The sequence below is a fragment of the Podarcis erhardii genome (assembly GCF_964252035.2).
Source record: "Podarcis erhardii genome assembly, chromosome: 2".
NCBI classification, from domain to species: domain Eukaryota; kingdom Metazoa; phylum Chordata; class Lepidosauria; order Squamata; family Lacertidae; genus Podarcis; species Podarcis erhardii.
The window spans coordinates 86,314,813-86,330,281 of NC_138498.1; the positions used below are offsets into that span (position 1 = coordinate 86,314,813).

General features: G+C 43.3%; 1 protein-coding gene across 10 annotated transcripts in view; it reads left to right on the forward strand.

Annotated features, from left to right (window-relative positions):
• MGLL (monoglyceride lipase) overlaps positions 1-15,187 on the forward strand; it is a 163,097-nt gene extending 147,910 nt beyond the window's left edge. For all 10 annotated transcript variants that reach the window (XM_081851034.1, XM_081851033.1, XM_081851037.1 and 7 more), the window contains 3 exons: positions 1,697-1,786; positions 8,740-8,955; positions 10,265-15,187. In XM_081851034.1, coding sequence (XP_081707160.1) covers positions 1,697-1,786; positions 8,740-8,955; positions 10,265-10,393 — 435 coding nt within the window. In that variant the 3' untranslated portion in view covers positions 10,394-15,187. The remainder of the gene's footprint in view (positions 1-1,696; positions 1,787-8,739; positions 8,956-10,264) is intronic.
• The last annotated feature ends 282 nt before the right edge of the window (positions 15,188-15,469 follow it).

Genomic DNA, 15,469 nt, shown 5'->3' on the forward strand with positions numbered 1-15,469 from the left:
CTTAGTTAGCAGGACCAGTGCTTGGGGATGATGGGAACTGTAGTCCAAAAACAGCTGAAGACCCAAGTTTGGAAAACCCTGATGTAGATGGATATGCACCATAATGATACCAACCACAACTCCTGGCAGAAGACACTGTGCAAGAACCTGCTCAGATGAGTTCATTAGCTTTTCCTCAGATATTTTATCTATCAAGGTACTTGTTACACAAAGCCTTAAAAGCCTGTTGCTTCACTTAGTATCATCCCCCAGGAAGCCAGAACATCTCATCTCCTCAGGCCAGTGCTAGGAACTAAGCCTAGACAAAACACACTAGGCAGAGTATAAGTAGTAGTGCACAAACAAAGCACAGGGTCACATTCATGTCATATATTTAAAGCACTCTTATACGTCTTTAATAGTCATGGCACCCCCCCCCCAAAAAAAAAGAATACTGGTAACTGTAGTTCATTAAGGGTGATAGGAAATATAGCTCTGTGAGGGGGTCTCCTAACATGTAGAAATATGTGCATTAGTGCCAGTGGAAAGGTGAACTTTTCCAAGTGACTTGAAGTTGCAGGACCACATTTGCATTTCTGGAGAATACATTTATGTCCTAAAATCTCTCTCTTGGCCCATGTGCTAAATGGAGCTCATGAAGCTTTGGTACAAAAGGAGTGTTCCATGGCAATGGCATTTGCAATGCCTGTAAATGCCTCTGAAATCTGTGACTGCTTTGATATTTGGTACCTTGGAGAAACTCTTCATTTCATCCTTTTTATCTTTGCTCTAATACAGTATAATTTCCCAATCCATAGCAACTTTGATGAAGGAGGATGAGAGAATGTTATGTGACTGGGCGTACTTAATGGATTTGTACTCTAGCAAGGTCACACTTTATACTTTGCAGGAAGTATCTCTGGATACAGTATTTGACATTCAAAGAGACTATAAAACAAAGGCCCAGCTATTTGTTTTCTTGGTTGTCAACATTTCCAAGCAATCACCACTTAATTAGAAGGTAATTTTCAAAAGATCAGAGGAGAATTTTAAATATTGGGCTTGATTGCAAAATGCTTTTAGTGGGAGAAAGAAATACATTTTCCTTCTCTTCTGTGGGCATTTGTATGCTCCGGAAGTTCAGACCTTTTGCTTTTAACTCCCAGAGGGCAGGTATGCAATAGATTTCCTTAGTCAATGCCTGCACATTTGTTCTTGCTTATTTGTGTCCCCCTAGAGAATGTTCTTCGCAGAAAGAGTTGCAGCCTAGGCAAATACTGGGTGGATTGCACAGGCGACAATTTGCATTGTAACACTCTGAAATTAGAAGTAAATGGTGATGAGACAAAATTGGACTGCATTGAAAAGTGAAACGCTGCCTCAGTATTAGCTTCTTCAGCAAGGACATTCTCCCTGCTTATTTTGGTGCCAGGAAGAAATGCAGGAGTCCTGAAGCTGGACAAAGATGTGTTGAGGAACACTGCCTGTTGCATCATGCTTGTCCTTGTAAATGGCCGTGGGAACTTTTCCTGCCTTTTCAGTGTATTTGTACTAGAGCTGTTAGTTGGCACTTAAGACCGGATCCTCAGCTGGAATATAACATTGATGTGGTGGTACAGCAACAGAGAACCTCGAACCATTTCTGCCACCTGCCGATCTGGCTCCTGCAATTCTCTTCTTTGCTGTCCAAGTTACTAACTACATTCATCTCCCTCAGGTTTTTGCAGCTAAAATACTTAACTTAGTTCTGCCAAACTTGTCCCTGGGATCTATCGACCCAAACGTCATTTCCCGGAATAAGAAAGAGGTGAGAATTTTATTGCTCTTGCAAATCACTGCGGTGTCTGTTCTTGTTTCCCAGTCTTGTCCATTTGTTCTTGCCTCAGCAGTTTGACTGAACTACAAGTGCCAAGTTGCATCTTGGTGCAAACTGATGAAATGCCCTTGGAAAAGGGATGGGACCTTTTCTGTATAGACAATGAGAGAATTTCATACGGCGCTTAGGAGGAGAAAATTTAATCCAGCCTGAAATGACTTAATCCTCATATGTTTTGCATCAGTATTGTGAAGCAGGGAAAATTCATTCTGTCATTCTGTGTCCCTGTTCTTCATCTTAATATAGAAGCAAATGGGTTGACTTCATAGTTGCCATGATGCACCAGTGGTGGAGGCTCCCCAATAGTCGACCTTGCATTTTGCAGTAGCTCTGTAGACAAGCACCTCCGTGCTGCTTATAGACATTTCCTGAAGCACAGGATGCAAACCTGCATCTGCAGCCGCTAGTAAAACCAGAGATGTCCACAGCAGCTTTAGCATCAAAACAGTAACAAATAAAAATGTACTTGTTCTTTAAAGCAGAACATAATCATGGGCATACAGGGAGGGGGGAATGAATGTAAACAGAGCCTGACAAAGGATTGCTAGACGGGGTTGTAGTTCATTGTAGAGATCAACTGAACTGACAGGAAATGGCACTCTGGGATTTTGAAAAAAGCAGGAGACTAGAGCATGTTAGTGAACGCACATTCCTACCAGCTCAGATTTCTCTCAGATGCACTGTAAATATATTGAATGCTGCTAACTCGCTAGGTAAGCTGCATTGCAATGATTAATACATGCTGATGGAGCTCTCACCCTGGAAATGCTAAGAAGGTGTCTGACAGCAAAGTGCCAACAGGGTGCCAGCAATGCAGCAAGGTTAAAATGCTTCTTAGCACATCCAGCCTGTTGTAGTCAACATTGTCAACAACACTTGTACTTAACAGAGAGGTCCACACACAGCAGCTTAAAGGAGGATTGGGTGTATGTGGCTAAGTAATTGAGCACATGCTCTGCATTTAGGGTCTCAGATTCAATCTTTGGTATCTTTCATTGAAGAGTCCATGAGCCAGACTGCATGCTAAATTTCCTGTGTTTCTGGGCTTTTCAGTACAGGGATGTTTTAACTTAAATTGCTGGCACAGGGGCTGCAACATTACCTGTAGCTTGCATAGTAAAAAAACACACATTAAAATGCTCTTATTGAAATGTATGGGATGGTCCGTGCCCTCCCCCCGCAAATTACAGACACACAGGGGCAATAATCCAGATCAGAACCACAGCAGGTGGCAAAGGGTTAAAGCCTTCCAAATCCCCATGCTAGGTTCCCAGCAATTGGTGTAGAAAACAAATCAAATACTTAAAGGCACAGCTACATAGTGAGTGTAACTTGTAGTTTGCCCTTCTGATAACAGATCTGGCTAGGAAAGATCCCTGCCTGAGAGAGCCTGGAGAGCCATTATCAGTCAGGCTAGACAATATTTGACTAGGAAGAAACAATGGGCTGCCTCTCCGGAAGGCAGCTTTTGGCAAGTGTTCATGGAAGGCATACAATCCTTATAGTCCAGATGTGCAATGTATTGGACCTGTACTAGCAGTAGCAGCTCGCATGGAGTGGTGGTGTTGTGTAGTCACCCTCCCAACACTGGCACAGCATACCTGGACAGTGCTGGGGCAGGGAAGGGCAATGGTGTGGGTAGGACTGTGCAGATGTTGGATTGGCTCCACCAGTAAGGCCATGCAGTCCTGCCCCAGCACCGCCCAGTTAACCTGTAGCAACACTGGTGTTGGCCAGGCAACTCTGTGATGCTCTGTGATGCACTGACCACTACTGCTTAACAAATGGCTTTGGAACCAGGAACACCTCTTTGATGTGTCGTCATACATTACAAATACTTAGCAATCTGGAAATATTGTCTAGTCTGCTGAGATTGGATTTCTTCTGAAACATTACCTATAAAAGTTTGGACAGTTTCTCTCTCTCTCTCTCTCTCTCTCTCTCTCTCTCTCTCTCTCTCTCACACACACACACACACACACACACAGCAGTCCCCAGTTTCTTAGTTCCACCTACACTCACAATCTTCAAAACACGAATTTAGAATCTGCTGGGAACAGCAGGGGAATTTGTGTGATATGCACATGAGACTGTATCAGATTAAAAGCTCATCCAGGCCTTTCTAGGGCCTCTTTCTGCACAAGTGTGCTCAAGACACACTTCCTGACACCTATAGGGAGTGTGTATTAGGACCCACCCTATTATTGTGGCTATAGTTTGTTTTAAAACGTTTTTAATGCAGTATTTTCAGTTGTTGTAACCCAACTTGGGAACTTATGGTGAAGGGCAGATTGTAAATTGAAATAATAGTAGTAGCAGTAGCAATAACAGAGCCCAGTGATGCAAAAATGCCCAAGGTGAGTCAAAGCTGATCTCTGACTCCACAGTTTGTCCATCTCTGCTATGTGCACCAAAACTTCCAAGCAATTTGAAAACATTGCCGTGTCTGCTGACACTGGGTTACTTTTGAAAAATGACCTCTCTGTAGTTTGACAGAAATAAATCCCCAGCATTTTAGTGTCATCTACACTCAAAACCTGCAGAATACAAGTTTAGATTGTACTGGGAACAGCCACTATTTACATGCTGCACGTATTCATCTGCCAGACCAATTTCTAGTCTCTATAAATATCATTGGGATGTCCTCCAAGAATTTCCTGACTTGTTTGTGTTCATAGCAGTTTGGTTTTGCAAACCAGGAACTGAAATGTAAATGGTGGATTTGAGACATTTTGGTTAAAAAAAAAATTCTTGCTTGTTAAATCTGATGCAAAACTCCAGATGTGTTGGGGTGCAATTTCAAAAGAAAGCAAGGCTGTCACCATAATCTAAAATGTGTTTGATGCAAAGGCTGTGTTGCTATAGGTTTATACTTGTTGGGGGAGGGGGCCTTGCCTGCCTTAAAAACCAATAGCCCCTGAATCTAGTTGAACAATCCCTATTGGTCCCATATTATAATGTGCATCTCCATCTGCATTAAGATACATCCAGCTGGTTCAGTGGACCTGAGTGATCATTACAAAGCAGATGGGAATCCAGAATCCAACCTTCTCCCACACACCAGTCTTCCCCTCCCAATCTCTGAAAAGGTCATTAAACCAAATTTTAGGGCTGAAGAACTGTATCAGGAAAGGATCAGGATATTAGGAGGAATTCAACATAGAAAGCATTTGTGCAAGCATTTGTGCTTACCTGATGAAGAAAGCGCTCCCCCTGCACCCTGTTCTGGGAGTTCCCCTGACCGCCACCCCCGAGATGGGGGAAGCCCCGTTTCACTAGCAGTAAGTAGTCCTTCTCTGTGGTTTCACTAACAGATGAACCCAGGCAATAGTTTCTGTGCTGGAAACTTGGGAGGGGGTTGCAAGCATCATGATTACTCTGTAGTATCAAAGCAACTCACAATGTTCCAGTGATGTCTATTGTGTTTTTTTCTTTGTTTTGCTTTACTGTACTTACTTAACCGCATTTTTACCATAGTTTTGGTTTTTTTATTTCTTTTCATTTATATCCTGCCCTGCCTCCCAGAGAAGCCCAGGGAGGCAAGCACATCCACAGTTGTTTTTTTAAAAAAAGAAGCATCCTAAAACAGTTAAAAACGGTTTCAATTAAAAAGACAGTTGTGGTTAAAACCTTTATTCCAGTGACCTCAGGGTTGCTAGGGACAGTATTTTTCAGTCACTGAATGCCTGGATAAACAGGAACGTTTTCAAATAAGTGCATGTTTATGTATCTTACCACTTACATCAAAGATTAATTTAGTGATGACATGTTGTGGGATTGCCACTGATTACATGCTAGAAAGGGCACATTCTTTTCCCTGAATCACAGAGCAAATTCAAGAGCCAGCAGCATATTACTACTGCTGCTATTGCGTCATTTTATAGCTGCATATTTTTTTTAAAAAAAAGCATGAGGTTTTAATAAAATGTTTTAGGAATTTGTTTGTTCATTATGCATTTGAAAATGTGTTTGGAAATAGGATATTATATCTAAATTTTGCATGATGGCTCCTGATATCGAGCAACAGGTTTTTGTCTATGGTTGGTCACCATTTTGACTCAAGATGCCATTCCAGGGCTTGCGGTTTCTTGCTCCTGTCAAGGCACTGCCAGGAGTGAGGGAGGAGTAAAATGGAGGGGGGGTGTTGAGCAGCCTAGAGTAGCACACAGCTTGTTTGTGTTAAACAACAGCTAAACGTTAACTATGGTTTTATTTAGTGGATGGGTGAATTATTACATTTGTATCCCACAATTCCTTTAAGGAGCTCAATGTGGTATACATAGTCCTCCCTCTCCCATTTTATCCTCACAACAACCTTGTGAGGTAGGTTAGGAGGTATGACTGTGATTGGCCCAAGGTGAGCTTCACAGCCGAGTGGGGATTTCAACCAGGTCTGACACTTTAAGCACTACACCTCACTGGTTTAAGGTCATGTGTGAATCACACCTTTGACTCCATCCTGTTTACTAACATTAGAAGGAAAACACAAGCGGTTAAGGGAAACTGACAGGCATTGAGGAGCATCCATTTTGGGAGGAATCACCTCTGCCCATTCTTCCTCTATCCTTTTGTTATGTACTGAGTTGAGTATATTTCACCTTTCATAAAGATATGCCCCATTCTACACGGTCGCATCAGCTGCCCTGGTCACTAACATCCCAGCAAAAGTTGGTTAGTTGTTGTTTTTTTTAAAAAAAAACTCTCTCCTGCATTAGGATTAAAAAATTAAAAATCAGCATAAAACAAGGTTAGGAAGAAGAAACAAAGAAAATCCCATTAGGCTATTTCCTGGCATTTGTGGCTTTGCATATGAGGGTGGCGAAGGTGGTACGTCATATGAATTTATCTACATTATTTTATTCTGTAGGAAGAGGACGTCTGTCACTCCGCCCACCCACTCCTTTGTGATTTTTCTTCCCCCAAGAATTCTTTATCTGTTGCTTTTTCGTCTGGGAAGCAGCTTGAGGCTGGGCTGCCTGCACGTGGTGCTGTGTCACAGCACCAAACAAACAACTTGGCAGCTTTTAGTCTGCAGCCAGTTGCTAAGTAGCCGGAGCAACCCAGCACTTTTGTTTAAATTGGAGGAGAAAAGTCAAATTGGCCCAGGTGAAAATGTCAGAGCACACCCAGGTGCTGAGAAAGGGAGTTGGAAAAATTGCATGAACTCGCCTCAGTTGTTCCGTTAGCCATCTCTTTTCTTCTTCCCTGAAAGCACATTGAACAGGAAGCCAGACCTTTCTAAAGCAAGGTTTCTCCTGAGCAGAAATGGGAGGAGGACAGTGAAGAAGCAGGGTTTAGGGGTCAGCAAACACTTTCCCTCAGAACTTGTGGGGGGGCAGGGAGGAATGAACGAATTCCTATGCCCCACAAATAACCCAGATAGGCATTTTAAATAAAAGGACACATTCTACTCATGTAAAAACATGCTGATTCCCGGACCGTCCGTGAGCCAGATTTAGATGGCGATTGGACCGGATTCAGCCCCCTGGCCTTAGTTTGCCTACCCATGGTTTAGATAAAGGCAAGGGAAGAAATGCCTTTATTCATACTTGCCTACTTATTTAGAGTGGACTGTTTGCAACCAAATTATCCCATTGGTGCAGGGACTTAGGGACTTCCACCTGTACAGAAGGATTTCCTTTTCCTCTTCTCTTCCCCCGTCCAGGCAAACAAAATCTGTTCTGGGTTTCCCCACAACCTTCCCACGTACCCTTTAGGCACAGGGACACAACCCAGCGTTTCTAAGAAAAACATTTCTGTAGGAGAAATAGAGGCACAGGATGACTGTGCCCCACATTTCTCCAACAACACTTTTGCACCCAAGCTGTGTTTCAGTATTTGACTAGAAAGCATATCTGCCTTCAAAAAAATCAAAGCAACCACCCCAAACCAACAAGAAACTGAACTTCCGGCACAAGCAGCATCTCCCATGAGTATTGAGCAAAGTCCATTTCAGAAAAACCATGTTATCTGCTGTTCATACTTACTCTTTACACAGCCGCGGAGATAAGCACTGCCAGGCAGCTTCCAGTGGCCTGAACCCTCAGGAGGGTGCACCACGTACCCCACATGCTGGCTCCAGCAACCCTGCTCCTCTCATTGCTGGTCCACTGGTTTTCCTTTACCCAGTGCTTAAGCCCAGGTGGCTGTGGCTGGCGGCCGCCATTTTAATTCCCCCCCCCAATGCTTTTGGGGCCCCAAGACTGCGCTGCTTTGGAGCAATAGTACATAGAGCTCCAGAGGCATTGTGGGGGAATTAAAACGATAGATGGTAGCATTTGCTGGCTAAACTGGCTTTTATTTTTTGCTGCTGCTGTGTCTGCCTTCTATTGTCCAGGGAAGAGAAGGGCCCCCTGCTGTGCCAAGGGCCACTACAGGGAGTGGGGGCATCAGGAGCCCCACCAGACCCAGTGGTGGCCCTCTTCTTCCCCCTCTACTGTAATGAGATGGAATGGCTGCTACCAACTGAGGGAAGAAGGAGCTAATCTCCCAGCAGAGTCCATGGAATTCTGTGATGAGTCAAAAGAGAAAGGAGGTTGATGCTCTCTTATTGTTAATATAATTGATGTATCACTATGTCCTGCTTAATTTTGAAATATTTTGGAATTGAGATGGTTATTGATACTTTGTGTTGATTTTTCAAAAAACGAATTGTATTGTTTTTGTATATTATGACCTGCTTTGAACATGGTTTTCTGTAGAAGGCAGCATATAAATTAAAACCTCTCATGTGACTGCAATCAGAACTGAGAACCTTTGTGGAGGCTTCACCACATGAGAAGAGGGTGTCTGTCCGTTAAAATGTGCTGCCTTTAAAGCAAGTATCTGTTGAGGAGTTGGCTAAGCCATAAAATGTTCATTCAATGTCCGTTTTATTTCAACAGGTTGACTCTTACACCACAGACCCGCTGGTTTACCATGGCGGCATGAAAGTCTCCTTCGTCATCCAGTTGCTGAATGCCATTGCCAAAATAGAGCGTGCGCTCCCCAAACTGACTCTTCCCCTGTTGGTGCTCCATGGTTCACCTGACAAACTCTGCGATATCAAAGGCTCTTATTTGCTGATGGATACAGCACCAAGCCAGGATAAAACTCTCAAGGTTATCTTGGCTTTCTTTTGTAGGATTAAGGGATCGGTGTTTACTGCTTGGCAGTTTGATTGGGCTCCTTTCCGACTGATGTAAGGCACTGTAAAGGAAAACCTCACCTGGGGGAGAGGCATATGTCAACTTCTCTATCTTCCACAGGGTGAAATGAGTAAAATTATGGGGCAATACTTAAGTAGGCCTAAGCACATTTATTTGGAAATAAATACCACTGGACGGCACCCAGCTAACTTAGAGTAGACCTGCTAAAATTAATGAACCCAGTTAGCCGTGTCCATTAATTTCACTGGGTCTATTCTGAGTAGGGTGAACATTCTATTGATTTCAGCCAAAACTCAAGGAAGTTAACATGAAGAGGTAGCAATTAGTACAACAGGCTAGCCAGCTCTCCCTTGATGCTGTTAGTAATGGGAAGCATGTGCAGAAAAACAAAAACGGGGAGTGCAGTACCTACTAGAATTTCACAACCATAAAATATTTTAATTACACTTAATTTTTATTCATTCGATGTTTGAGTGAACATCTGCTCTAGCAATAGGAGAGTAAACAAAAAAGAGGGATAGAATGTATTTTTATCAGGTGTTGATGAGCAGCTTGAAACAAGCTGCCTTTCGAGCCATTTTGAAGTATTTATGAAGAATTACAGTGCATGCAGTGTAGTTTTGTACAAAAGGGATGGTGCATGCTGAAATTCGGCACCTGCTTTCAATCCATGGTTACAAACAGTAGTTATGGTAGTTGAACAAGGGAGAGATGTGGGGCTTCTTTTTCAATCTCTGTTTGGTTTTGTGACGCTAGCATTACCACTCTGTGTGCATCAGAGCATTAGAGGAAAGATGACTTGTTAAAGTGCTAGTCTAAAGTGCAGTTCTATTTTAGCAGGCCACAGACGGCCACAGTTGCTTGCAGGATGCGAGGGGGTTATTGTAAGCTTGTGGAGTTCATTCATATGCTACACAGTGCCTGTTGTGCAATCCTAACCCCCACCCTTGCTGTTGATGGTGGTGAGAGCAGAAGTTTAGGATGGCACATAGTGTCCTCTTCTCTGGACCTCCACTGACAGAGAGGAGTTGTGGGTGCCAGTGGTGGTGGGTTATCCTTTGCCCTGGCAGACAGGAAGCTACCACTGTCAGTAGGCAGCAGAAAGCCCCCAAATTGGTCATTTTGATACATGGTGCCAACATCTTTGGATCTATTGGGTCGTTTTCAACTAAGTTTTACTCAGACAAGACCTGTTGAAATTGATGGGTCTGCATAGCTATGGCTTTGTGCCTTTAACCGTTCTTGTTTCTTCTCTTTGCAGGTGTATGACGAGGCTTACCATGCCCTCCACAAAGAGCTTCCTGAGGTGACTGCATCTGTCCTTAAGGAAATACAGTCGTGGATTAGTCAGAAACTCTCAGCAGCTGCTGAAGAAGCCCGTCACTCTTAAAGAAAAGCTGGCTTGAGACCTTCTTAAATGGTTGTTGGGCTATTCCAGGAAGATATTTTTTCCTTTTCTGTTTTTTACAACCTCTTTTCGGGGGCAAAAATGTTTCTCTTAAAGGGACTCCTGAAACACGTTATTTTTAAACAGACATTTCCTGTGGTGTTGTGGGGAGGGGGGTTGCCATGCAGCCGTTTAAAGGGCGCTTTCTTCCCAGGAGAAAGAGCTATGGGAATCTTGTATCAGTACAGACTTCCCGGCTGGGGGTGCTGCTTTAAGGGACTTCCTTGAATCCCCCCCTCAAAGCCCACAACACTCTCTAAACATGTTCTTTGTTGTCCAGGGAGTTCCTGAGGTGCTGAGGTATTTTTTTCCATTTTTTAATATTGCAATAATCTTCGGAATGTTTTAAAAAATAATTGGCATCTTCCATGTCATTCAGTTTCTACTCTTGCCAGGTGACAATTCCTCCCTCCTCTACTTCCAAGGCTACAAAACAGACCCAAAGGGAAATGTCGTTTATCAGATGGAGATGGAGCTAGGAAGGAAGTTAGGCTGCTGGCGGAGTCTCTTCCTGTGTGAATTCAGGCCATGACAGTGTTTAGATTTAGGGTCAGGCCAGGCCGAAAGGGCCTCTCAGCCCTCAGGGCTTCGAGAACAAGGAGGAGTCCAGCAGACCACAGGAACAGCGCAAGCAGCACTCTAGATGTAGCGCTGTTTAGTGATCAGCCCCCAAAATGACGCCACTGAGGAACAGGACTAACAGAGAAGTCTACAAGCCTTAAGGCGTAGACTCTTAAGCACACAAAAGAGATGCTGATGATGTTACTTCTGCTTCCAGAAACCAAATCCTTCTTCTGTGCAAGAACTGTAATCTGTAAATACGCGTAGGGGCTGCTTTTCTTGTTATTTGTGTTAACTGATAACTTAAGATGTAAAGTCAAAAGTTATATTTAAAGAAAAATATTAAAGATAATATATAATGTCTCTATAGGTCATTCAGAGGTATCTAGAGGAGGAGGAGGAGGAACAGAGTATAGAATGAAGGCAGGGGATGTCACTTCTGCAACGTGTGTCCCTTAAGGGGATTTCCAGGCAGCACAAGTTTAACTCTGCCATGTTGCAATATGAATGCAATTGCCACTTGAAAACCAGGGAGTAGCCACCCGTTGCTTTTCCACAGTTCTCACACTCCTATTTCTCCTTTTAATTAGGATGGGCCAGGCAGAAACAACTTGCCTTTGGGGTAGGGTAGTGTTTGTCTCCCTATTCTTTTATTCTATCCATGGTTGGAAGGAAATAAGGGGAAGGAGTGAAAGAAAGAAGCCAAAGTAATGGAAGAGTCGGGGACAGGAGGCGATTGTAAAAGTTACTGGATTCTCAGAGTCCGTGGTACATGGGGGCCCTGGAAGCTTGACTAGGGCTAGCATTTTTTGGCAATACTTACTTGAGGAGGGGGAAATGGGCAGTGCTAAGAATTTTTTAAAAAGCCACCTGTTGGGTGAAAGTGCTTGTTGCATATGAGGAAGATATTGACGAGGGGTGAGGAAATGGATAAAATGGGCTGCTTATGGTACGCATCTCTAAGGGAGGGGATTTGAGAGCAAGATAGTTATGTGGAATCTCTTAACCGCAACAACTTTGGGGTATTAGCTTTCACTGAGACTAGCTGCTTGGCCAGCCCAGACACATCTGCACCAGGAAAATATGAAGGAGCAGCCCATGGCTAGTCAAAAACATGCCACCTAGCTATGAAACAGTGCTTTCAGGCAGCCCAAAATTGCCATGTTTGTTGAAAGTCTGTGTAAAAGTGCCCCCCTCCACCCTAACCAATGTGAGGATGAGGTGCCTGCCAACTTTGCTTTGCAGCAGAATTCTTCTATTTACTACTATTTTCCCCTCTAGAATAACCCAGTTAGCACTGCTGAGCTAGTCTCCTGTTAAAGTGACTTAGAAAGAGAATCAGTTTAAAAGTTTTCCATTGGGTGCCTACCATGATCTTTCTACAAGAGTGCCAGTCCTGCTTTTTCCATGCATTTCTGCTCTAGAGGTGTATGGATAGTGGATAGGACTTTATATAATAGATGCCCAGCAGGAGTTTGAACTCTTTTCACCTGCTGGTCTTTCAGCTTTGCACTGGGGGCGAACAACACAGCATTCCCCACTGTTGAGATTTTTCAGCTGGACCAGTAGTCTGTATTGCAAAACCACCCAGATTATGACAGTTTCACTTCCCACCTCCAAAGCCAGTTCCTTTTGGGAACTGTGAAAGAGAACTTTGTGTAATAACAAACAGCCCCCGAATCTAACTTTAATTAGCTCTGATCTGTTCTCTAATAAGGGTGTGAGTGGCAGAAGCTTAACACATCACAAGACCTCAGCAAGAGAAGCACTGTAGGAGTAACAGTTGCCTGGTTTGCACAGACTTTTGCAACTCCTAGCAGTTCATCCAGATTTTTTTTAAAAAGCCCCTTTTGTTATAGAATTAATTGTGACCATTTCAGGGTGCTTAAAATTTCCTTTGACAGGCCCCGGATTAATTATTGGTTGCAGATTTTATCAGTCATTTCACATCACAGAGGACTTGCCCTACCATAAAAGCTCAGCTGACTGAACCAGTGCAGCTGTAGTTGTGGCCTGTGGGTTACTAAAATGGAGACTGGGCTACGGGAGAACAGCATTCTTGCCGTTGCATATGGGTGGTGGGAATTATTTCAGCGGCAAAAGCCCAGTGAATTAGATACAATATTGTTCTTCTGGCTTCATAAGAGGCTTCTTTCCCCGTTCCACGAGCTGAGGGAACAGGCAATATTGCAAGGGTGGTGACTAGCTAAGATGAATGCCCTTGCATTTATAAGCCTTAAAAAAAATAATCAGGTAAGCTGCATGGATAAGCAGCAGTTGGCACAGAAGTAGAAGCACTCAAAATGCATATTGCACATTAAAACGGCAATCAAGGTGGAGAGTATTCCAAAGATGTGCATGTTAGCTTAATTCTTCACCTATTCAGATCAACTGGGAGTTTAGCCACAGTGTGAGAAATCTAGGTCAATGCTGGCTGCCTTGGAGGTGAAGTGCTTTTTCGCATTTAACTCCTACACACATGAGCACTGCTGTGCTGGCCTCTATTGTATACATGCCCAAAAGAGGTTCTAAGTTCAGTGCCTTTGAATAAATTTGTCCAGAGAAAGCCTGCTGTAACTCCTGAGCTTTGAAGCAATAGATAGAGTTAGAACAGACTTCCCCAGCCTGGTGCCCTCCAGATGTTTTGAACTATAGTCCCCATCCCCCTGACCATTGCCAGTGGTGGCTGGGACTGGCAGGAGTAGCTGTGATCTTCAGGATCACAGGTTGGAGACAAATGGATTGGAAACCATATTCAACTGTCATGCATAGGTTTGAAAAACCACACTTAATGGGAAAGCGATAGCTACTGTTATTGGGAAAGTGATAGCTACTGTTTGTTCATTTTGCTAAGGACTATGCATTTGGGGAAATGCAACCTGGAGAGTGAGTTAAGGAGGTTATGTTCCTTTAAGAGCAAATAGAAGCTGGCCACCTTCGCACAGGCCTATTGAGCTTCCATCTGCCATGGAGCTTTTAAAAGAATAGAACTAACTGCTTAAGTATTGCTTTCAAAAAGAGGGAGGGGCAATTTAAATAATACTCATTTGCTAGATGTTGGGGAATTCGAAAAAAGACTTATATTCCTGCTGGGTAGAATAAACAACAGTTCATAAACTGAATTGTGCTGGATCAACACCAGTGAAGGCTCTAAAACAAAAAATCATTTCTGCTGTAGTTAAACCTGTCAAGTCTAAGCTTGCTTATCCTGGGAAGTTGGACTTCTGCAGTGTTCTAAAGAAAGTAACTTGGTGAGCAACCACAGCTGGCAGCCAGGGGCAGCATTTGGATTGTTGCAGGAAAACAAGGGCAGAGCCACAGGCTGCATTATGGCCATAGCTGTGGCCTCTTGCACCTGCCCTGAGAAAAAGAGAGAGATTGTAGTGGTGATCTTCAGGAGCCTGCCTTGCTAATCAACATTAAACCAGCTGAAGCTCCTTGGGGCTGCCCTACCTCAGGCCTGCACAACTTGTGACCCACCAAACTGACTACAACCTTGCCTGTAGCCTGCAAAGTCTTCTGCTTTTACAATCCTAGACATGCAGCAGAAGTGGGAGTCTTACAGAGTCTCAGACATTGGTGAGTGAGCTGTTATTCAGCTTGGCAGGTGACAAATTGCACAGGCCTGTCCTACCTTAAAATCACAAACTAGAGTTCACCAGAAGCATCTACAATTTTAACTTGTTTGATGCATGCAGTTTCTGGAGAGCAAAGTTCTCCAGAACTTGTATCAGCTTCCAGACTGCTGTGCTGGGGACCAATGGAGTTTCCCCCTCTTTGAGAACTTAGTTCCTTTATGACAGAGCAATAGTTGTGTGTAACTAATGTATATAACCGCCATCATATGCACCGGACGTGGCATGACAACCAGCCTTCCCATAACATGTCTGGCACAACGTTTTATAATGAGCCTGCTCTTTTTATATCAGTCACCTTGCCACTTTGATGACATTATCTTACCAAGATAACTTATTTTTCCAAGTAATTCCTGTGCCACTGTTTCTGCTCGTTTCATTTGTGCTCCAACTCACACAGTACTAGACACTCAACATACATACACACTTGAAATGCCTGTATTTACAGCGAGGAGAATGTGTACAACTTAGATACTTTTGAGAGAAAAAGAAAAATAATATGTATATGAACACTAATAATAAAGATATGTTTTTTTGAGTATGGCATGATTGAGAGCATTTGTACCTACCCAATTATATCAAGAGCTGCCAAGGTGTTTGGTTGTTGCTCTTTTGTAAACAACAACAGTGCTTTTACCCAGTTAATATTTGATAAATAGACCAGGGATCTCGTTAACCAAAGGGGAGTAACTCAGGGACATTCTGCAAATGATAATTCAAGTCTTTACCACACTCTAAAGACTGGGGCCTTTGGGAATGCAAACCCAGGTTAGAACAGGATATACTAGCACGTGCTCATTCTCTTTGTTGATGGCACTGGATT